Below are 22411 nucleotides of genomic sequence, written 5' to 3'. Positions count from 1 at the left end.
GCCTACGTTTTCTGTGGGATTGCACTAGTTTTGTCTGTTTCTCTTTAAAACAAAAAAAACAATTAAAATGTGCAGCATCATCACAAACACATTTCTTTGGTCCACATGCCTTGTGATCTTCATGCAGCTGTTTGTCCTTGGCTGTTTCATAGGTCATTCATTAAAGGACAGAAACAGAGTCAAAAACTGCAGATCTGGTAAGTTTCAAAGACAATGTAGTCCGAGATGATTAAAAATGAATATCATACACTCTACTTTGCATCCCAAAACTGCAAATATATTTTAAAGCTGTAGTGCAGGAGCCTCTATGAACCTATTTTTCCATCAAGAGCTTATTTGTTTGTTACATTACAATTTGTTAGTTTTATTTAAAGATAACTCAGCATGCATTACAATAACTGAGATACAAAATTGTACAAATATTTTTTTTGCAAGGTTGTCTCCCCTTTCTCTGTATAAACCTGCACGTTATCATGATCAGTGAGTAAATATTGACATGGGTATTCATCCAACGGTAAACAATAACGAAAACGAACTGAGCTACAACCAACAGTTGTGCTGTTCACACAACTCTGAACGTTGCATTGAAATAACACTGAACCAGTTCCATCGTTGTCTGTAGTGCTTTTTTTCACCAGATACAAGATTCATACGATTATGCAAAACAAACTGATATATGCAGACTAATTATGCCTGTGGAGTAATATGTTTAAATTGATTTCATGCATAACCTGCTGACTGTCAAGCAGTCTAATTAAGTACTAACCACCGATTTATCCTCTGACCTCTATCTGCATTGGCTTTTGTGGAATGATATACAGTATTTTCCGTTTCTTTTCGTGTCACCCAGGCCACACAGTCTTTACTGAATGTCCTCATATTTAATCCTGTCCTTTGGGTGTCCATAATATGGCTTATTTGCTTCTCTTCAGTAAAGCTTACTAATATACTGCATACTCCTATACATCTGAGAGGTTAATTAATGCTCTTTGTCGTGCACTGTAATGCAGCCTTTCTCTGAGGTTTAGTGTTGGCATAACAAAGACTGTGTCATGATTCATCTTTTCTACATGCTAATGAAATACTCTGTAATTGCTCTGGCTTTAGAGCTTTTAATGACAACAGAATCCAAACGTTACTCTATAACGGTGTTACAATTTGACAAGTGATCTGTCTGCCAAACTATCCTAAAGGATCTGATGAATTGATGAAACTACGTCCCATCTTTTTGGCGTCTCATTGCTTCGTGGCCATCGCTAATGTCACATTATCTGCATTGTGAGCAATCAATTGTATGCATTGATTGGATTTATTTTTTCAGTCTCTGAATAAGAAGACAGATGAGGGTGAGGAGAGGGCTTTCTCCCATAAAGATAGGATTGGGGTTTTCTCCACACAGACTCCTTTGTAGTGAGCTCAGCTTTGACATCAACTGGGTCAAACATGAGGGAGGTGGGGGAAGAGGCGGCAGCTGGACCCAACCATCAATATCACCCTTGTTTGTCAACTTCATCAATGTCCAATACTGAAGTTTGGAATGATTTCTCTCATTTCTCTGTGCGTATACGTCTTAGAACTACTACTGCTGACATGATGTAAGACATACATTGCAAACTGGTGGGAAATGGAAGGAGTAATGTTTGATAGTGGGGTTTTTTCTTCTTAATAATGTAGCAATTCTCAATAGAAAGATAAGACACTGGTAAACAATTTCAAATATGTCTGGTTTCTTCTTTAAAACTGGAAAAAAAATGTATATGTTTTTGTCTACTTTTAAATGTTGATAAAATGTAATTGAATTATTTTCTTGTGCCAATTTTTATATTTGTTTGCATATGTCTTCGTAGTGTCGGATGAAAAAGGTCTTTGACATAAAACTGTCAGCCCAAATAAATTGACATATATTCCTTCTCCACATAGGTTTTATTTAGGTATTGTATGTATTAAGTTAAATCAAGTAGGGAAGGCTTGATGTCATTGTAAAAGGTGGTAATAAAGCAATAGCACGATGAGCCCTAGATTAAATCCTGTCTTTTTAAGTGGATTTTTATACATTGGTGTCTCTATGAATCACAGTCACAGTCAAAAATGTCTCTGCTCATTTAGGTAGTGTCTAAAATAGCTGTAGGGAAAATAAATGTCTTAATCCTGGGATTTATCATGAGACAAGTCCAGGGATGGATGGATGTTAAAAAAAAAAAGAAAAATGTTGATTATTATATTATATTGTCAGGAGAAAAACACTATTGCCTCTTAAAATGTAACCTTTTTTCTTCACAGGGTCAGAAATAAATACATTTCTTTGGTCTGTCATGATTGCTATCTAGAGTAGAGTCATCCATCTAAAAATGACCATGCAGCTTCACTGAAGTGCCAAAATGTTTCAAAGTAATGAAAATAAGAAGTGAAGCCTTTGCCAGAACAGCTAAAAAAAGATGGTCCATATTATGATATGTTGTGCACAGCCTGTCCTTGGTGCTGAAAATGTGCCTCCATAAAAATGAGTGGCAGCTGAAATGGGACTTTGTGACTTTAAGATGTGACTCTGGAAGATGTGGTCTATTGTTGATGAGACAAAAGCACGAGTCAGATTCATATAGGGGTGCTGGGGAATAACTTCTCATATCCTCATATCACTGTCACAAAGTCGCCCTGCAGAGAAACTTCTATAGCCTTAACCTCCTGTCAGGACATGGGTGAGTTCACATCATTTTTAATAACTTTTTATCATTTCAGAATAATCTGCATTTATATTAGAATAATAATGTTGCCTTTAATATGTCTTTGGCCTTATATTGCCTCTATATAATAAAGGAGAGACTTTATTTAAAATCTTTTTAACAATTTGATTGAAATAAATGTTTACATGCAGCTGATTTATGAATTTATTACAGGTAGTTATTTAGCAGATACTACTAATTATTTTTTGTTATTGCAACTACATAATAAAATGATAGTAATTTGAAATATGCAAGTTATGCATGTTATGTGAGGAAGACTTTAGCATGAAAGTTTGACAGAAGCGATTATTTCCTCCTCTGAATTTTTTAGCGTGCGATCGGGGCTGAAATGAGGATGGCTTTAATGAGGCTGGGCAGCAGCTCTCATCATGCCAAGGCCAAGTCAGGTCACTCATGTGAAAGAGGTCAGATACTCCCATATGTACCGGCTTAGAAAGTAGACAACTTTGAAAAAAAATACCCAAAAACTCCTCTGTTTATTTTTGTCACTCACATTCAGTGTGTGATGCAGGTTTTACAGATTTTAATCCAAGATTTGGGTTTTGGGTTCATTTAAATAGATGTTAGCAGCCCTGAAGTAGGGGACAGTGGCTATGTGAGCGTCAACAGGAACTAGATGTTTTTTAGGATTAACAGCCTTTCTGCTGTTCTATTTATATTTTTGTAGCAATTTTTTAACTCACATGTGTCAAACTCAAAGACCGGGGGCCAAATCCAGTCCTTTTGAGCATTCATTTTGGCTTGCACAAGAATGTAAAATGTGTGTAAATTATCAACTAATTCAGATGTAGATGTCTCCCCATGCTTATATCACATGATGGTACTAATTTTGAATCTGAAATTGTTAAAAGAACTGCAATTTTTTTCAAATTATTCCACAAAATCCCCTCAAAATACATAGAAGTTGGTCACAAAATCTAAAAAATTTAAAGTGAAGATCCTGCAAGGACTGATATCTGTCACTTATTGCTTTGACATTATCAGTGCCGCACATATTTTATAATTTGTTTTTATACATGCAGACTATAAGTACAAACTAGAGCACAATAATGTTTAAATTCCTAATTAACTTGCTTAAAAATTGATAAACTGCTTTGTTTGACACCCCTGGTTTTACTCATCACATTTTTGCTTTCTTTCTAATATAATATACAGTAGATGTCAAACGCAAGAAATTCAGTGTGTAGTTTTACAGAGCAGTTGTTGTTGTTATTGTTGTGAGATTTGAAATCCCCTCCTACTGTTTATTTTGCTTCCATCCACTCTTTGAACACTTAGCTCAGTGCCATGGTACCAGTCTCAGCCAGTGGTGGATGCAAGATGGGCTGAGTAGTGGCGTTGCTGGTACTGTCCTGGTGAGCCCTCGGCCACCACGTGTTACATTCTGTGTGTAATGTAGCTATTGTTAGTTTCACATCACTGCCCTTTGTTTCTCCTAATTACACAATGGACATTGTATTTCCATTCACACAGAGAAACTCTTTCATTGGGCCACTGGAGCCAATGTTTCCCCCACCATCCCTTAGTCGCCTGGTGATGCCAGTGACTGCTGGACGAAGAGGGTTGGACCTGAGTAGGAAAGGGCCGTGCTGGGAAGTGTTGGTATAGGCACAGCAGTTATCATACACCAATGAATTCAGAGCTGAGAGACTTGCTTTACAGCATCAACACCTCTTAGACAGTGCTGTCCATCACTGGTCTGCTGTGGGATTTTTCTTGTTGTGGAGTTAAAGGATCAGAAGCAGCAAATGTTTCCGGTCAGGCAGCCTTGGCTTTGCAAAGCCTTAGGTGCTTTCCTCATTCCCATTTCTGGCAATGCTTTTATTAACACTGCGGATCTTTGCTACCTGCTTCAACAGCGTGCTGTAGACTGGAAGAGCTTGAGATTGTTGTGAAGTCTTTTTTTGGACGCTTCATTGGGGATCGCTGCTTTTCTGCTGCTACCTAATTTTTCTGTTGCTTTCTTGCCTCCTGGTGGGAGTTTGAGGTGTGGTTATGGATTTGAATGCAGAGCAAGGCCTTTTCTGTGGTTGCCCTGCAGGGTGAACAGGTCCCCCGCTGTGCCATAGATGTGCTGTGTGCTTATATGTGCGGTGTGTGCCGCTTGTGTGCTCATCTACTATGCCCCCTCAGGTTGTTATGATTCCTGTATCCGGTGCATTGGGGCAGTGCCCTACCCATCCCTACTGGCCACCCTGCTATGCTATACTGGCATGGCATTATTTTGTGGCTGTGGGCACGAAGCATTGGGCCAGACTGAGGTCCTCATCGAAACCTACTTCGCCTACAATGCACAGGACTATGCAGTCATGTCCTCTTTGTGAGTGATATTTTCATATTTGCATTTCCTAACTCAAGATTTGCCCAGTTGTGCTGTTTGACTGATCTTTTCCTGTGGTTTTCCCAGCATCAAGTACTTCCAGTTTGTGATCTATGGGCTGGCGTCGTTTTTCTTCATCTATGGTATACTGCTACTGTCTGAGGGATTCTACGCCACAAGCGCTGTCAAGCAAACTTTTGGTGAATTCAGAAGCACTCAGTTTGGTCGTTGTCTCAGCCTAACGGTGAGAACACGGGGTAAAAAGTACGGTAAATAGACATTGTTTAGATGCTAGTTTGTTTGGAATCCTTGATGCTCAGTAAAATGCTCTATTTTCTTTTTGGCACAAAATCATATACAGTGTTATGTAGGAAAACTGATTCAATGACAACATATTTATTATGCTAACCATATCTACTGAAATTCAATGACTTTACCCTCACTCTGCCTCAACAGTTTATCATCCTGACATACATCTTGGCCTTCATCTGGCTGGTGGTGTTTGCTTTTACCGCTGTTCCAGTCCTCTTCTTGTTCAACATGGAGCTGACCTGCCACACCATCAACCTCCTGGCTGAAACAAGCCCCATCATCAATCAACATGGCTGGATTTGCATGGATGCCAGACAGTTTGGTGTGTTGTTCCTGTAATGACTGACCGTGTGTATTCTTGATGAGAATATTAATGTGCCCTTGAAAGCAAAGGATTAATCACACAGGAGTGGATGTGATGCTAATAGATTAATTAGTTATGTAGCTATTATGAAGACAATACACCTTTATACCAATTTCTATGTAGCTTCCTCTGTTAAGCAGTGACTAAAAGATGACGTCAATGTAGAAAAACTTGTGTCATGATTCAGCAAAAGTAAGCAACAGCTCACTTGGTTCATTTCTTTGTTTAAGGCCTGATTCCTTGGAACGCAGTCCCCGGAAAGTCGTGTGGAACGACATTGGCAGCCATTTGCAAAACCAGTGAAGTGCGTAGATTAATCACAGATTCTCTTTCATGTTTTTGAACAATCATCATAAAATGTACTCTAAAATATTAATTGGTGTGTGTATGTATGTGTGCAAGTGTATGTATGAGAAAGAGAGAGAAAGAGAGAGAGAGCTTCCACGTGTATTAACAGATATTTCCAGATAACAGAATTACTTAATTGACTGTCTGATTATAGTGAAATCGAACTTCTGGCTGTTTCCATTACAGTTCCACGTCACATATGATCTGTACATCGCTACCTTTGCTGGTGCTGGGGTTACTCTGTTGGCACTGGTGAGCACCTGCTTACTTGTAATTTTGTTTAAAAATACTGTATACAATGGCTTAATATGTAAATTCAACAATATGATGACTACATGACGCTGCATTGAGACAGATTGGGGGTTTTATTTTATATCTGCTCCAGCTTTTGTGAATGCACCAGAGGTAAGTGGTTAGACTGTAGGAAAGCCTTTCATATAAATAAGTATTTAAATCCTCCTGAGTCTATCATACTTAGGCCTATTAGCTGGAAATTTCCTGTTTGCTCTCTATGTCTGGTTTTTTTTTTGAAACAAGAATATGTGTTTGACTCTTTTCACAAACAGGAATATACAGTATATCCTTACAGAAAGCTTTACCTGGCACAAAGAACCAAGTTAAACTTCATCTGCAACTGTGTTTATCTCTCCCACTCCCTCTATAGTCCATTTCCATGACTTCCTCCATATCAAAAGACTAAAGCCTGAAGGGCAGTTCCTTACCATGTCATTTTTATAATATTTGATGTTTTTAACATCATGGCATGATCTTATTTCACATGAATTGTCTCAGAAGATACAAGATCAAATGGTGATAGAAAAAAAGAGATGATTGCAAATGATGCAAATCAGCAGCAAATTGCCAACTCAACCTTTAGTTTGAGTTATTATTCCCTGTCAGCCCTGCAACATCATTAATCAGCTTACTCTAATGTGCATGTTTCATAATGCTGATCATTGAGTGCTTTCTCTTTTAGTTTCTGTATCTGGCTACCACTACCTATAACTACGCAGTGCTGCGGTTCTTGGGCCGGAAGGGGATTCGTTAAAGGCAGCAGTTCTTTCCCATGTTTCACCCAACATCAGCAGCACTTGGTTCACATTCATCCTTTGGGAAACCTTCCAAACCTGGATCGCCGGCTGTTTTTAAAACAATGTGTAATATAACAGAACATATTCCTCATCGGTGTTATGTATGAACAACAGAGGGATGAAGATTAGTCACAGTTCTCCTCAGATCCTCCTCTCAGATGATTTTCTCTGTTTGTTGTTCCTTCTCTGGATCCTATTTCATCTTTTTCTGTGACGCTTCATTGGTGCTGATTGTGGTGCATGACATTTCATAAATAATTAAGAGCAATGACAGCTTGCTTTGCAAGTCATAACTGCACGCATACTGTTCAGTGTTTACTGATGTGCATATTCAGCTCTGAATATGAATTTTTTTGGTTACTTGTATCATCTCCGTCTAATGTGCCAACATCTCATGTCTGAGCTAAACAAGTGAAGGTGATCGAACCACAATTTTGTTTTGCCGCTTTTAATTAGTACAAGTGTTATGCATTCTGCTTTTTGGTTAGAATTCACTGTGTAGAACTGAAAAAACTATTTGCTGAAAACTGTTTATTTTATATCAGGTTCATTCATTGTATTTAGTTTGTGTGTGTGCCTAATTCCAATTATTGGTAATGAAACGCCAAAACTTTTAATTGTGAATATGTTTAACCGAATGCATTATTTTGCAATAAAACATTCATGCTGATTGTGATGAATTTATTAAAGTAAATATCTTGAATTTACAGCAAAAAATTAAAAAAGAACATGCTGAAAAGCTTTTTCAGTACACTTTCCAACCACGGCAGCGTAATATGATCTGATTCTCAATAAGTTTTAAAAACGCTGGTGTAAAAATAGAGGATAGCACATTAATCACAGTTTGTTTTGATTTGTCTCTGATAACACGTTTGTCCCAGTTGGGCTTTAGATCCTGGGAGCTCTTGTAACGCAGCTGCCACACTGGATCACTTGGCCTTGCAAGAACATGGGGCTCAAGAAATCTCCAAGCACCCGAGCACAAACACCACACTGCAAAATAAAAAAAAGAGAAAATGCATTTCATCCATCATCCAATCAGGGCAACTTTAGTACATAATGAATTTAGGAGGACATCACAAACCTTCAGACAGTCAGGGTGACACGTCACTGCTGGATCACTTAGTGTGATCTTGATAGGTCCATCAAGTTTTTGGTGGCAGAATGAACAAAGGCCGTTGAAGTCCCTGAAAAAAGAAAAAACACTGTTGATTGAAAATATTGAGTGTTTATACATGCAGGCAACATCCAGAACTATTTAGTGTGCATTTCAGTAACAATATTGCAAAGGTTTGATTAAATAAGACATATTGGACACTGTTTGTATCCGTCAACAGTATAAAAAACCTGACCAGTTTTAACCGTTGTGATGCTATGAGCATCAATTGCTGCAGTAAATGTAATATAAAATGTTTAAAAATGGATAAAGTTTAAGTATCTTTCTTTGAAATGAATATGTTAAAATCATCAAAATATATTCAAATAACTACATGAATAATGCATAACACCAAATATTTTTCATTTTCAAAAAGAGAGTTTTAGTGTGCACATTGTTTTGGTTAGTATTCTACCCTTTTAAGGCAGTCCGCTGTATTTGAGGACCCCACCTCTAATAGGTTTTGTGAAATTTGTAACCAAAATTATGAAAGGTAGTCATCTATCTAATCAATAGACACTATAATAAAGACGTTGGTGAAGTTTTACTCACGTTTTGGCCTTCTGTTTGTTTTGTTTGGGCTCCTCAGTCTGAGGTGCTTCTGGATCTTTAACAGGTTCAGGGGCAGATATGATGGGGGGGGGCTCCACATCTAATGCGTCCGTCAGCTCAATAAGTAGGTTAACTTCTTTATTCTGAACAATTCCAGCATCAGAAACAGTTTCTGGCTGTGTGGAGTCTTCCATGTTAAGCTCAGCATCAGGGTCCTCAGTGATCTTAGGTTCTGGTTCAGCACGTTGGTCCTCTGGGATGCCACCACCTGACTGCTCTTCAGCTTCCTCATTTGTGGTATTCAAAACTGGCTCCACTTGTAGTATGGGCTCAATTTCAGTCTCCAGTTCAGCCACGGTAATAGTTTTTATTATAAGATGGTCCTGAGGTTCTGTCTGGGCTTCACACACAGTTCCCTCTTCCTTTGTGGTTTCAATGTTTGACAAAGGCTTTGATTCACAATCATCAAACTCTTTCGTTGGGGTTTTAACAAATGACTTTTCCTGGGGTGCAGATGAATCCTCACACTTTCCATGTGCTGCTATTTGGACTCTTTCTTCTTGAGATGTAGGAGAGTCTAGTTTACCCTCGACATCCTGCTCAGTTGTGGTGTTTAGCTCGTTCTGCGGTGCAGAGTCACCTTCACACACTAAAGCTAGTGCAGCAGTTGAACCAGCTGCTGAAGCAGGTATTTCTGACACAACATCGGGGACAGTTTGGACTCCATCATGTCCTGCATCCTCTTCCTTCTGTGTCACATTAGTCACAGCAAGTGTTGACTCTTCTATTACTGCTGATCCATCTTCAACTCTTTCATCTGTACGAGGCTCTTCAGGTCCATCTGTTATTATTTCATCAGCAAATTGAGGAGGGGGTTTGGTAACTGACTCCACTATGTCAGGGACTGACTCTACACTGACTTGGACATCTTCTTCAGGTGATGCATGAATCACATAATGTGATTCCTCGTTGACATCTACAGATTTGTCATCTTCTGGAGGGCCTTTTATACAACTGCCATCCACATCTGGAGATTTTACATTAGCTTCTGCTGAGACCTCTGTCTCACTGTTATCTGGGACTGGCGGGTCTTTGTTTACTGCATTCTGGCTGCTTAAAGCTTGTTCAGCAGGTTTCACTGGAGACACTGCTTCTGTTTCTTCCCCTTCTGCAGAATCTGCTTGGGCACATTCCTCTACAGGAATATCTAAAGTAGCGTCTGCTGCTAATGCTTCACTGAGCTCCACTACTGATATGACAGTTTGTGCTTCACCATTTTCTGGCATTTCTTCTGCCGCTGGTTTTTCTGGTTGTGCCCCGCCGTTGTGAATTTCTTCTACTGTGGACGCTTGAGGCCTGAAACAGATGATACAATGAGTTGATGACAATACAGAAAATCATGCTGAAAAGACAAGTACTTTGAATTTAAAGCCAAAAATGTGACATTGTCATTTTCTATGTTTGTATGTTCGAGGGTCTCCGCCACTTCTGATCCTTTGGACTCAACATCCTTTTGAACAGAAATAGTTTCACCATTTGTATGATCTTCAGATTCCCTAAAGCAAGAGTAAAAATTTTTTTTTTTTTGTTTTGGGGTTGTTTTTTTTTTGTTTTTTTTAAAGTGAATTGTCATTACTTGTCTTACGCCCAAAAATGGCTGTCATGTTGACGTTTCACAGTTTATTAATGTGAACTGCTCAGTGAGACGTAGATTTAAAAACACTGTGTGGCTCTCTAATCAAATTTAAATTAAAAATCAACAGAACAGACCTACCCTTCAGATGGAGTGACCTTTGTCGTTTGAGGATGAAGAATCACTGATGAATCTATTGCACTGCAGGAGAAAGAGAAACAACCATAAAAACAAATCTCTAGAGTTTATAAACTGATGGTAGTTTGCTGAATACATCCAAGTAGGAATAAAACACTTAAGTTTGATTAAAAAATACACATTTTTCACAAAATGTATTCACAAGATGTACATCTATTTATACAACTTGAGTTGTAATGATTAAGTTCTTTTCTACTGATTCTACTTCTTGTTTAGTCTTCGGTTTACTCCCTATCGGAGACGTCACGACAATTGTTGTGCCTCCATGTTTTGCATATTCAATGCAAACACCAACATCCTTCATCTCTCATTCACTCTGACAATCACCATAAACTGCTTCTTTTCCTCCTGCCACTCTCTCTTCTCCTGACATGCCCAAACCATGATATCCTTACCTCTCTGACCTTGTCTCCTAAGTGTACACTAAGCGGCTCCTCTGATTCCGTACATGTACAACCTGGACTCATCTGCCAGCCCCAGCTCCGTACCGACATACACTTTATATCTGGTGTCCTTTTTAAAGCATACATAAGCCTGTCCCTGACACTCACCTTTATTCACTCCACCCTGCACTGTCCTCATTATAGGCCTAAGTCTGCACAATAACAGGTCTAATGCTGCTTACAGCATTAAAAATTTAAAATCTTTTTTTATATGGTATTTTTGTCAACACGTGAAGAGCAGCAGAGAAAATGCACAATGCATTTTCACTGCACAGTGTACTGTGTATGATTGTGTATGTGACAAATAAAGTTGATTTGATTCAATTTCAAAATTAGATGGAGTGCTTACATTTATAATTTAACCATTATTACGTTTAGCATCATTACATTTTGCAAGTATTTTTGATATCTAAGTAAGTCATTTCGTACGGGGCCCATTATGAAGTTGAGCACACTAAAATAAACAGCAACTTTTCGCAACATTTAGCAACAAACCATGTTTAAAAAACCTATATGATTTTTTTAATGTAAATTTTTATCAGATTTACAGCTATATTTGTGAAATTTGTGTAATTTTTTTCTCATAAGATTATAATTTCAATGTTAAATCTAAATTTAAATGTTTAATCTAAATCGAAATGTTAAATCTCAATGGTACATTTAAATCTAAATGTTAAATCTAAATCTAAATGTTAAATCTAAATCTAAATGTTAAATCTAAATCGAGATGTTAAACCTAAATCTAAATGTTCTGAGTGCTAAATTTAAATGTTAAATCTAAATGTTCAATCTAAATGGTCAATCTAAATCTTGACATTATATTTTTACGAGAAAAAGATATCACAAATAATGCTGTAAATCTGGTCAAAAGTAATGTAAAACAAAAAAAGGAATAAATAAATCACATCGGCCTACGTTTTTAAACGTGGTTTGTTGCTAAATGTTGCAAAAAGTTGCTGTTTATTTTGGCATGTGCAACTTTACGCCCCATAATTGTGTAATTGTGTTCATTAGATATAATATATTTACATTTCTATTCTATCCTGTTCTTATCCTTTGAAAAGCTCCCTTCAGGACGCAGGTTACACTGTTCAGCATGTAAAACCATAGTAAAACCTAGAGAAGGAGGACATTTGTCCCCAAAGCTGTTGCCCTCCTGAACACTAAAGGGTTACTATAAACACTCTTTTTCCCACTACTCAGAGTATCTGACAGCTGATCTGCCACTGTCCTAAAAAATAAAAAATTATTTACACATGTATATGTACTTTATTTTTTATAAATTATCATAATTTTTTACTTAGAAGCATTTGGCACCTTATCATTCATTTGCACCTAATAATTCAGTTTATTATTATTATTAGTGCTGTTTTCATTTATTATTATTATTATTATTATTATTATTATTATTATTATTATTATTATTATTATTATTATTATTATTACTACTATTATTATTATTATTATTATTATTATTATTATTATTATTATTATTTCTTTAAATAATGTTGTTTTTTTTTTTTTCTCATTCTGATTCTGATTTAGTGTGCGTTTCCAATGTTGAGATCTTTTTTTGTCGGCACAGCTGTGAAGCTTTTATTTTGAAACCCCACCCAGCCCCTGCTTGTTCCGGTCTGTGTAGTAATGGAGCTGGCTGTCAGCACTGCTAGCTTCTCATAGTGTAGACCGGTGTGTCTTCACAGAGTCTCCGGTTCCCTGAATGTGTTTCTGACCGATTGTTTGGTAAACTTAACGGGAGATCAGTCACTGCAGAGCTACAGTTGGCTTTAATGGCCAAACCGAGCCTGATATTAGCCGCTAACTTAGCTCAGCATAAACACCACCAGGATTCTCCAATACACGTGAGTCACTTTGCTATAACACTTCCTATACCTTTAATAATGTAACGTTTGCTGTCATGTATTTGATATTTCATAGGCTAGTTAAAGGCTTTTTTTTTAACTACTACTACTACTAATAATAATAATAATAGTAGTAGTAGTATGTTTATTATTACTTCTTTAATATATTTAATATTGGGTTAATCTTAAACCATTTTTAGAATGAAAAATGTCATATTCCACCACTGATCCAAGTACCACAGCACACTTTCAGAGGTTAATGGAGTACAAACCTAGATAGGTTTTAGAATGAACTTTTTTATTTTTTTTATCTTATTTATAGCCCCCACCATTTGATTGCATTTTGTGTAGCTAAGATCGTGTAAATGCAATACTTTTTTCTAATATGTATTTGTTTTCACGTGTAATGTGTGTATCACTGTTGTCCAACATCAGCCTTTTAGCTTTGTTGTTTTTACACAAACAAAGTTAAGGTATAATAATCACCACCAGTCAGTTCTAACTATGTTTTGGTCCCACAGACCTACTGGTGTCATCACATCAACTGCTAAACACCTCCAACGTCATATATATATTCAAGTAGGGCTGCACGATTATGACAATCACAATTATTTGAATCAATTTTGTAATCACGATTTTTTTTCGTCCTGTTAAGAAAAACATCTGTATTCTTAGTTTTACTACTTTTTAACAAACAATATGTGAGTGCAACAGAAAAGCTTTAAACGAGAATAATAGAAGTATCTATTGATACGGAAATGTATCACTTTTGTCATATATATTTTGTCATTTTAACATATTTAGCATGGCAAATTCTACCTTTAAAAATACATGTATGAAAAAAAAAAAAAACATTTTAGGGTTCTTTCTGGGTTAGGGCTAAAGTAAAAGGGTTAGCGGGATAGCTAAAAAATAAATATGATCTAAAATAAAACTGACGGAACTTTAAGTCACGTGGTGCATCTATCACGTCACCTAAACTGGTCAATGAGGTGTGCAGCGTATGAACAGACTGGCAGTCTATTCATATGTTTCCTTATCAATAGCCACGGCCTAATTAATACTAAAATACAATTTTTAATTTACTATGGACTAACTATTAATACACTGTTACAGAGTGTAATCAAAAACAAGTACAACGTATAAAGAAAAGTTTTGTCTTGAGTGTTCACTGGATTGATTAAGTAATTAATTCATACTAACCAATTGGGTACAATATAAACTCATGGGGGCGTGTCGACACATGCAACATGAGCGCCCTCCCCACCCAAAAAAACCCATAAAACTCTTCAGTTTTCTCCACTCCGGTTCACTTCCACGTAACGTTAATGTAGTATTATCACGCCAACTTATTGCTGAGTCATACAAGTTCATCAGAGATTGCATTTTACATGTAGAAATCGCAGACAATCGGGTAAATTTAGTCCTGGCAGCCAAAATCGTAATCATGATTAAAATCAGATTAATTGTGCAGCGTCAGCCTTATATGCAAGCTTATTAATAGGGTGCTCGGTTACAGATGCACATCTGCATATGAATCCATTGATACATTATGCATTCAGAACAGAGTAGAGACTCATTTGAATTGAATTTAAATCTCCATTCTAGTAACAGAGCAGAACCATGCTCAGTTTGTGTAGGGATAAATGCTGGAGAACGATGGAGGTAGATTTGTGTCTTCATTATTCAATCAAAAAACATTTTCAATCAAAGAAAAAAAAAGAGTGTTCAAATGCAATTATTTGGTCTCAAATTTTTTTTTTGCATTTGAATCGATTTTTTCTTTGATTGAAATTTTTTTACTTTTTGATTGAAGTAAACATTTTTTTGGATTGAAAATGTTTTGTTTTTTTGTTTTTTTTATTCAAGTGATTTGTTTTTTGATTGAAAAGTTTTCCTTTTTATTGAATAATAAAGTCAGGAAAGCACATGCAGAGATGTTCACTCACAAAGTGTGCACTTTTCCTCTAGTATTTCTTCTAGGTGTGTAAAACATTCTCATTACACATTGATTGATGGAATACTCATGCTTGTATTTCCTGTGCAGTCATTTAAAACATGCCATCGAGAAATCATCTGGACAAAATTGGACGGAAGAAGAAGAAGAAATGGAGCGAGGAGGCCATGGAGCGAGCACTGATGGAGGTGAAATCAGGAAGGTGCACGGTCAGACAGGCTGCCAGAGAGTTTAGCGTCCCTAAATCTTCCCTAGGAGACAGAGTCAGTGGTCGGGTGACACCAGGGAGTCGCAGCGGGCCGGCTCAGCTCATAACGTCTGCTGATGAGAAGTTTCTGGTAGAATTCTCTTTATACATGTCCAAGCATGGTTTCCCGCTCACCAAGCAGCAGCTGATGTCATTTGCATCATCGATTTATAAGCGACAGCATCGCAGGGTGGCCTTTTCCAAACTGGGCCAGACCTGGTGGCTCAATTTCAGGAAACGACAAGAAAAGAATATTAGGATTCAGCCGGCGGACAATGTTGTTCGTGGGAGGACGGTGTGTGTGAGGAAGGAGGCGGTGGATCAGTTTTTCCACCTGCTGAGCAACATCGTGGACGCGCGCGGCCTCAGAAACAAGCCTCACCAAATTTTCAACTGCAGTGAGACAGGATTTCAGCTGGGCAGGAAGAGACTGATTCTTTCCAAACCTGCCAGTCTGGGCTACAAGCCAGCACCAGGCTCTCGGGACCACATCTCCGTCCTGGCTTGCTTTAGCGCAGCCGGAGAGGACATTCCCCCCTTTATTATCTATTCAAAGGCCTATCCAGGAGGTGTTTGTTACAAGACACAAGGACCGCCAAATGCATTCTACGGGTGGTCAGACTCAGGGTTTATCAACTCGGACCTTTTTAAGAAATGGTTCCTCAAACATTTTATCCCTCGTGCACCCAAAGAGCGCCCCCTGCTGCTCATCTTTGATGGGCACAAGTCGCCTGTAAACCTGGAGGTGGTGGAATCGGCGCGTAAGGAAGATATCATTCTCTTATGCTTTCCTCCTCATTGTTCCCACATCTTACAGCCACTTGATGCCGGACTTTTTTTGGTTCTTAAGCAGCGCTTGGCTTCAATGTTAGGCGACACCTGGACCTCTGACACACACTTTGCAGTCAGCAAAAAGGAGTTCTCATGTGTATTTAAAGGGACATACCAGGTGGTAAGAGAGGAGGAGGGTGTTCGAATTGTTCAGGATGGTTTTAGGAAATGTGGCCTTTACCCATTAGACCACTTCACCATCAGTGAGGGTCATTTAATGCCACAGAACAGCATCATCAGCGCATCAGCTGGATCCTCCCTGTGCACATCTGTGCATGAGACTCACTCTGTTGGAGACCTTACAGCTGCTGTATCCACTTCTTGACTCATCATGTGTCAGCATCTCTTAGTAACGGCTGATTGTCTGCATAATTTATCAGAACCCAAATGATCTCAGGCTGCTTCTGTTGGTCCAAACACTGTGTGCCTCTTTGTTGTTTAGATTACATGCACTGAGCTCCGTCTGTAACTTGTCACTTGAATTACTCATCACTATAGCACTCCAAATGAGTATTTCAGTCATAATGATCGAATGCTGCACATGAATTGCTTAAGATAGACTAAAAATAAATGAAAACAGGCAGATAGTTGTTTTTTGTATTGCACATTTTGTAAAGTCGTAAATAAAAAGATCAAATTGAGGATATTATTTTGTAGGGTCGGGTGCACGGTGGCTTAGTGGTTAGCACATCCACCTCACAGCAAGAAGGTAATGGGTTGGACACTTGGATCCTTTCTGTGTGGAGTTTGCATGTTCTCCCCGTGCTGCTTGGATTTCCTCCGGGTACTCCGGCTTCCTCCCACATGACTGATAGGTTGATTGGAGTCTCTAAATTGCCCATAAGAGTGAATGTGTGTGTGTAGGGCTGAACGATTTTGGAAAATAATCTAAATGCGATTTTTTTTCCTCAATATTGCGATTGCGAATTAATATGCAATTGTTTTTTCGAGGGCCTCTTGTCATGTATTTTTCAATGAATACAAGCAATAAATCAATCTTTCATAAAAAAAGAAATCATATTTATTTAAACTTTAAATAAATATAAGATATGCTTATTAAAGCACAGATTACAACAATAAAGCAAACAAATCTGTGTCCCGATCCGATATTGATATTGGATATCGGGACGATATTAGCTTGAAATGAATATCTGATTAAAATTTCCGGATTTCCGGATTTTTATTTTATTCATTTATTTTTTTTCAATTGCAGAATACTGTAGATATTTTTTAACAAATTAAATATATGATTCATGCTGATATCGAATCAATATTGGTATCGACCGATACGCAAGGCTGCAATATTGGTATTGTATCGGAAATGAAAAAGTTAATAAAATAAAGAGATATTAAAAAAAACAATGCTTACTAATATCCACTCAGTAACATCACACATACTACAGTGCAGGAAAAGTAAGGAGAACTAATATCTGCTTAGACCAACTGGTTGTTTTTTAGGTAAATCAAACTCCCAACGAACTTAAATTATTACAAAAAAAAAAGAAAAGTTGCATGCTTTGCGATTATAAAATAGTGTTTATGATATTGCGATAACGCAAATGCAATCGTTCAGCCTTAGTGTGTGCGTGGTTGTCTGTGTTGCCCTGCGATGAACTGGCACCCTGTACATGGTGTACCCCCACTTAGCTCCCAGTGTGAACAGGAGATGGGCACTGGCAGACCCCCGCAACTCTGAAAAACAGGAACATGCGGGTCTGAAAATGGATGGATTTTGAAGGATATTTATTTTTTGTTTTGGTTGAGTGCTGCTGTCCAACACGTTTTTGGAATGCAGTGGGTGGCTCGTTAGCAGGGCCTCTGCACAGGATTTAGAAGATTCAGCTGTGTCGGTGAAGGGAGATTTAAAAAAAAAAAAAAAAAAACAGAAACAAAACTGCTGTTTTTTTGCTCATTAGAATCAAACAAGCATGTGTTTAAAACCCAAGTTTTGTATAAATCAATCACTCCTTTAGCCAACTGCACCACATGCTTATTAGACGGCTGTATCTTGGTCATCTCATACTGAGTCCTGCAGGTTTTATGTCAAATTGCTTAACGTGCTGCCACCGAGCTCTGCACAAGGCTTTATAATAAGCCCTTCACCATATTTAGGTGTGTTAAAGCAGGAACATTCCAACACCTGCAGGAGAATGGCCAATTAGAGCTCAAGTTTGAATTTTCTGTTTATTACAGACTGATAGAAAAAAAAAATGTGGGTTTTTTGTAAATGCATATGTTGATTTTTGTCCTTACAGACTAAATATATCAGGTTGATCCTGCTCTTGTAGGATAGCTTTTCCTCATGTTTGACGTGTCTTTTTCACTAGCACTCAAAATAGGGTTTGTCACCCAGCCTTCAGCACAGCTGGATGAGAAGAAAAACCCTCAGATCTATGTTGGAACAACGAAACTTCTGGAAAAACTGGAAGAAATCAGCCCAATTAAAACTGAGTTAGACCTGCAGATGCAAAGTAGCGACATTGTATCTGTGACACAGCCATCTTTACTCTTTAAACACAAAATGTTACTGATGTAATATCAATGCTCGAACAGAATTTAGATAATTTGACTTATTCACTGTATGTTTGACTTTATTTCTTCTCTAATATTAATTGCTACTATTTGCCTTTAAAAGCTTCACTTTCTGTTTGCTCACTGCAGCAGTGAAATTAGTATTTAGCATAATGTCATCAAGAGCTCTGAAATTTTAATGACTGGTGAAATATTTACATGCAACCCAAGCCCTTCATAATTGATGAACTTCATTTCCATGCTTATGGCTAATGATTTAAGGGTGAATATGAAGGTGTTTCCCACTACCCTGAGGGCACATCCTCCACTATTCACTATTTAGATTAGAGCTCAATCAACCAGCTACAGTCCAGGTCAGAACTGGATGCTGTTAAGCTGCCTGGGGCCAAGGAATGTTTAAGTATGCTAATATGGAATACATTTCATTAATATTCACTTAAGCAATAAAATCAAAGCACTCTCTCAGTTTGACTTGCTGAATTGTTACAACCTTGTTATTGAGACCTTAACAAAACACAATTTTTTTTTTCCCCTTTCATACCAGTGAAGGAAGATACTGGATTACGTCAAGCCATGTGTTCTTTTCTTTGTGTTCTTGTTTTGTTTCTGACTCCTTTTGTGTATGCATTAAAATTCTTTCTCTTGGTGAAATGTAGTTGCAAAGCTCTAATCTACAGGAAGGATTTCTGATTTGATAGTAGCATCAAATGAAACCCATCCATAATCTGAAAGCTCCTTTCATTCCAGCCAGATAGTCTCTATCAATATTCTTACCACGGTCAACTCCTGTCATTTTTATGCCCTTGTGCCAGCAATAGCTTGAAGCTTAAAGATTTTTCACGTTAGTCTTTCATGAAAATATCTACGGAATGCCTTATTTTTCCTCACTGACAGATTAACAGTTTATGCTAGAAATGAAATGTTGGTCTGGTCTGATGTTTGTGCAGATGATCCCAAGGGCAAGTCTACACTAAAATATTGCATCTCGCTACTGGACTCAGACCTAGGAGATATGCATTGGATGTGGTTGCTGTTTGGTAAAGGTGCAATTACTAAATGGTGGGATATTAGGATTAATAATTGTTTTATGCAGCTGCAGCACTTACCCAAATCTTCTGGCCGTTTGGAGGACGTAGGATTTCTGTTTAGTCACAGCTGGGTTACCATCTGCAGACTGGCTAGGCCTGCAAGGCAGAAAGCATGCCAATGGCAGCAGAATTAGACCTTTTTAAACCTAAGAAGGCTGATATTTTTGCTGTAATATCTTTAAAACCACAAAAAGCAAATATTTTTTGCTGTTTGTGTACAGAAATATGATCTGTCCATAGTACAGTCAGGTTATTGCGTAACCTGTCAATGACATCAAATTCTATGGATTCATGAAAATTCACAACTTTTATTTTCTAAATATTTAGTGAACTAAATTTTGATCAATTCTATCCAGCTAAAAGCAAACTTTGATACATCAAATATAACAAACTGCATTGAATATTTACCCAGAATGAAAACCTTAACCAAATTTACAAGTATGGACAAAGAAGTCATTCCTCTTTTTGAATCTTAATTATGATGAAAATATACCCGACGTCCTTTTCTTCCTCTTTGTCGCCCTTTGGTTGGTGTATCCAACTTCCATCTTTCTTTAATGCATTCCGCACTCTGGTGGTTCGAAACACCTGTATTTTGTCCACCCCTAAATACACACCATCTATTACATCTCTCGCCAAAACACAAAAATAGTTCATGAGTAATGTTCAATATAACGATACAATCACTCACCTTTTGACATGTTTATCCAGATGCTCAACCTGAGAGGAATATTTAATCAAGATAGTATGTTCTTGCTTTAAACTTCATTACACAGCCTGTATGTTACAGGTCCAAGTATCATTCTGCCCTGCACGCTCCACATTCTCCTCTTTAAACTATGATGTACTGATCCTGTGTCATAACCTGTACTACTACATTCTGCACTGAAAAATAGCTGACTTTTGAAGTGTCTAATGTTTTGAGGAATTTAGAAAATCCCTTTACACCACACCTCCATGAAGTCTTTTTATGTTTTCAAGTGAGGATGCTCCGTTTGTTTAAAGTATAAATGTGAAGAGAAAGAAGCCAAAGTATAGAATTTGAGTTCTTTAGGAGTTGTGTTAATGTTTTAGATCTGAAACATGTAAAATTGCTACATAATTGGAGGTGGGATATATGTTGTTGGTTTGTTTTTTTTGCAAAATGATCCCTTTGACATCAATGTTCTGTTTATAATGAATGTTTTATGTAATCATGTTGTACCACTTACTGTATTTCACATCCTGTGTATTGTAATGTCATATCTCACTGTAATGTATTCTGTATAGGCTCCTGTTAACATCTTGACCTGCTCTTTATATCTTAAGCTCCCTTTCTGGAAATATTACAGCACCAATTGACCAGGTCAATTTTATTAGGCGTGTAAAATTAAAGTAATTTAGACTCTGTAATGATCCCTGAATTGTTCACAGTCCGTGCGCAGTAATATCAGAGCCAGTGTAAAGTGTATTTTGCTGCCAGGTTGTGCTCTCACCTGTTGGAGTCAGCTGTGTTGCAGGAGCAGTCGGAGCCGAGCAGTGTCGAGACACTTCTAAAGGCTCTTAAAGACAGGTCCAAACACTTAAACCTGCATAGATGGAGGGGGCGGCCCCCACAGAAGAGCCACACCTGGATGGTACGGTGTGTGCAAACAGAGAGGAAATAGACTTTGTTTTTATTCTGTTTGCAACTTCACGGGGTGCTATAATAAGAAGAGGGAAATCCATGCCTTTTGTTCTTCCTGTACACCAAACTAGACCACTTTATTTTATTTTTTTATCGTTTTACCTTAGCCCACGGGTGTCCAAACCTTGTCCTGAAGGACAGCAGACCCAGCAGATGGTCTTCTCCTTGTTACAACATAACCTGAATCTAATGAAGTATGTCTTCAAGCAGCTCTGCAGACATTCAGAGCTTCTCAACTGGTTCAAAGCAGGGTGACTTCTAAAACCTACTGGATTAGTGGTCCTCAAGGACTGGAGTTTTTAGTAAACATGGGCACCTGTACAGATTCAGAACTGTTGACATGGAAAGTGACAATGTTTTCAGCCTTTTGGCTCTGCACCTAATCAGAATAGATGTTGGAAATAAACTGGGAGGATGTGCTTTAAGTGAAGACCTTCAACTTTATTATCAGGTAAACAGTGTAATACACACACATATTTATGCACCATTACTAGTTAAAACAAAAATATAATTGATGATTGTTTCCTTTGCTTGAAGGCTTGAACTCATAGACAGAATTAGAAACTCTGCCAAGTCTCTCCCAGGCTTTCCTCACAGTCTTTATTCATTTAGTGGAATTCATGCTCAGATGATACAGATCAGCTGAATGTAAAGCATTCCCTTCAGCTCAGTCTGAAGCGTCTGGCTTACTATGAGAGGATTCTGTTGACTAAAACCCTTCAGAAATCATCCTCCTATACCTTTATCAGTGAATTTGAAGTTTTTTTTTAACCCCATGTTATGATATGGGGTTTTGAGGGGGGGTTAAGGCCAAAAAGGGTTGCCTCATAACAGTTGACTAATACAACTGATTGAAACACAGATATCCAAGAAGGGAATAACACAAATAGTTGGTTGTTAAGTAAAATTAACTTTCCCCACAAAAAATGAGAGGATACATACACTACTGGTCAAATGCCATAATTTTTCCAGTTATTTGTTGCAATTCAAGTCGTGCAAATCCAATGAATAGCTTGAAATTGTACAAAGGTAAGTACTGAACAAAGAAAAGGTTTGGTTACCCAAAACTG

At 37.7% G+C, this 22411-nt stretch overlaps 3 protein-coding genes across 4 annotated transcripts; 2 read left to right on the top strand and 1 right to left on the bottom strand.

The window, feature by feature from the left end:
• Positions 1-2572: 2572 nt before the first annotated feature.
• Positions 2573-7846, top strand: plp1b (proteolipid protein 1b). 2 transcript variants are annotated; one of them, XM_028466519.1, is made up of 7 exons: positions 2573-2696; positions 4875-5061; positions 5149-5305; positions 5518-5695; positions 5968-6041; positions 6272-6337; positions 7062-7846. In XM_028466519.1, exons 1-7 carry the CDS (start codon positions 2693-2695, stop codon positions 7131-7133), a joined length of 738 nt encoding a protein of 245 aa, XP_028322320.1. In that variant the 5' UTR covers positions 2573-2692; the 3' UTR covers positions 7134-7846. The 2 variants fall into 2 exon arrangements, with proteins under 2 accessions (XP_028322320.1, XP_028322318.1); XM_028466517.1 differs by lacking the exon at positions 2573-2696 and adding an exon at positions 3879-4529.
• On the bottom strand, positions 7843-21229 carry LOC114475578 (titin homolog). The gene is made up of 8 exons (XM_028466515.1): positions 21151-21229; positions 20367-20395; positions 20169-20280; positions 19694-19771; positions 10659-10718; positions 8885-10240; positions 8261-8363; positions 7843-8169 (listed from the first exon to the last, which is right to left on the bottom strand). The coding sequence occupies exons 2-8, from the start codon at positions 20374-20376 to the stop codon at positions 8065-8067; spliced, it is 1824 nt and encodes a 607-aa protein (XP_028322316.1). The 5' UTR covers positions 20377-20395; positions 21151-21229; the 3' UTR covers positions 7843-8064.
• Positions 12784-16817, top strand: LOC114475579 (uncharacterized). The gene is made up of 2 exons (XM_028466516.1): positions 12784-13020; positions 15068-16817. The coding sequence occupies exon 2, from the start codon at positions 15079-15081 to the stop codon at positions 16378-16380; it is 1302 nt and encodes a 433-aa protein (XP_028322317.1). The 5' UTR covers positions 12784-13020; positions 15068-15078; the 3' UTR covers positions 16381-16817.
• Positions 21230-22411: the final 1182 nt, after the last annotated feature.

This window comes from Gouania willdenowi, chromosome 14 (assembly GCF_900634775.1).
Source record: "Gouania willdenowi chromosome 14, fGouWil2.1, whole genome shotgun sequence".
NCBI lineage: Eukaryota > Metazoa > Chordata > Actinopteri > Blenniiformes > Gobiesocidae > Gouania > Gouania willdenowi.
Note: the sequence above shows the minus strand (reverse complement) of the source record. Positions and strands in the feature narration are given on the sequence as shown.

Excerpts from the sequence above, each read along its gene's own strand:
- plp1b (XM_028466517.1), top strand. The coding sequence starts at position 4,490 with ATGTTTCCGGTCAGGCAGCCTTGGCTTTGCAAAGCCTTAG. Across the intron at positions 4,530-4,874 it reads TTGGCTTTGCAAAGCCTTAG|GTTGTTATGATTCCTGTATC; the intron begins GTGCTTTCCTCA and ends ATGCCCCCTCAG. Across the intron at positions 6,042-6,271 it reads CCATTTGCAAAACCAGTGAA|TTCCACGTCACATATGATCT; the intron begins GTGCGTAGATTA and ends TTTCCATTACAG.
- LOC114475579 (XM_028466516.1), top strand. The coding sequence starts at position 15,079 with ATGCCATCGAGAAATCATCTGGACAAAATTGGACGGAAGAAGAAGAAG.
- LOC114475578 (XM_028466515.1), bottom strand. Across the intron at positions 19,772-20,168 it reads GAGGAAGAAAAGGACGTCGG|GCCTAGCCAGTCTGCAGATG; the intron begins GTATATTTTCAT and ends TCTGCCTTGCAG. Across the intron at positions 10,241-10,658 it reads AAGGTCACTCCATCTGAAGG|GCCTCAAGCGTCCACAGTAG; the intron begins GTAGGTCTGTTC and ends CATCTGTTTCAG.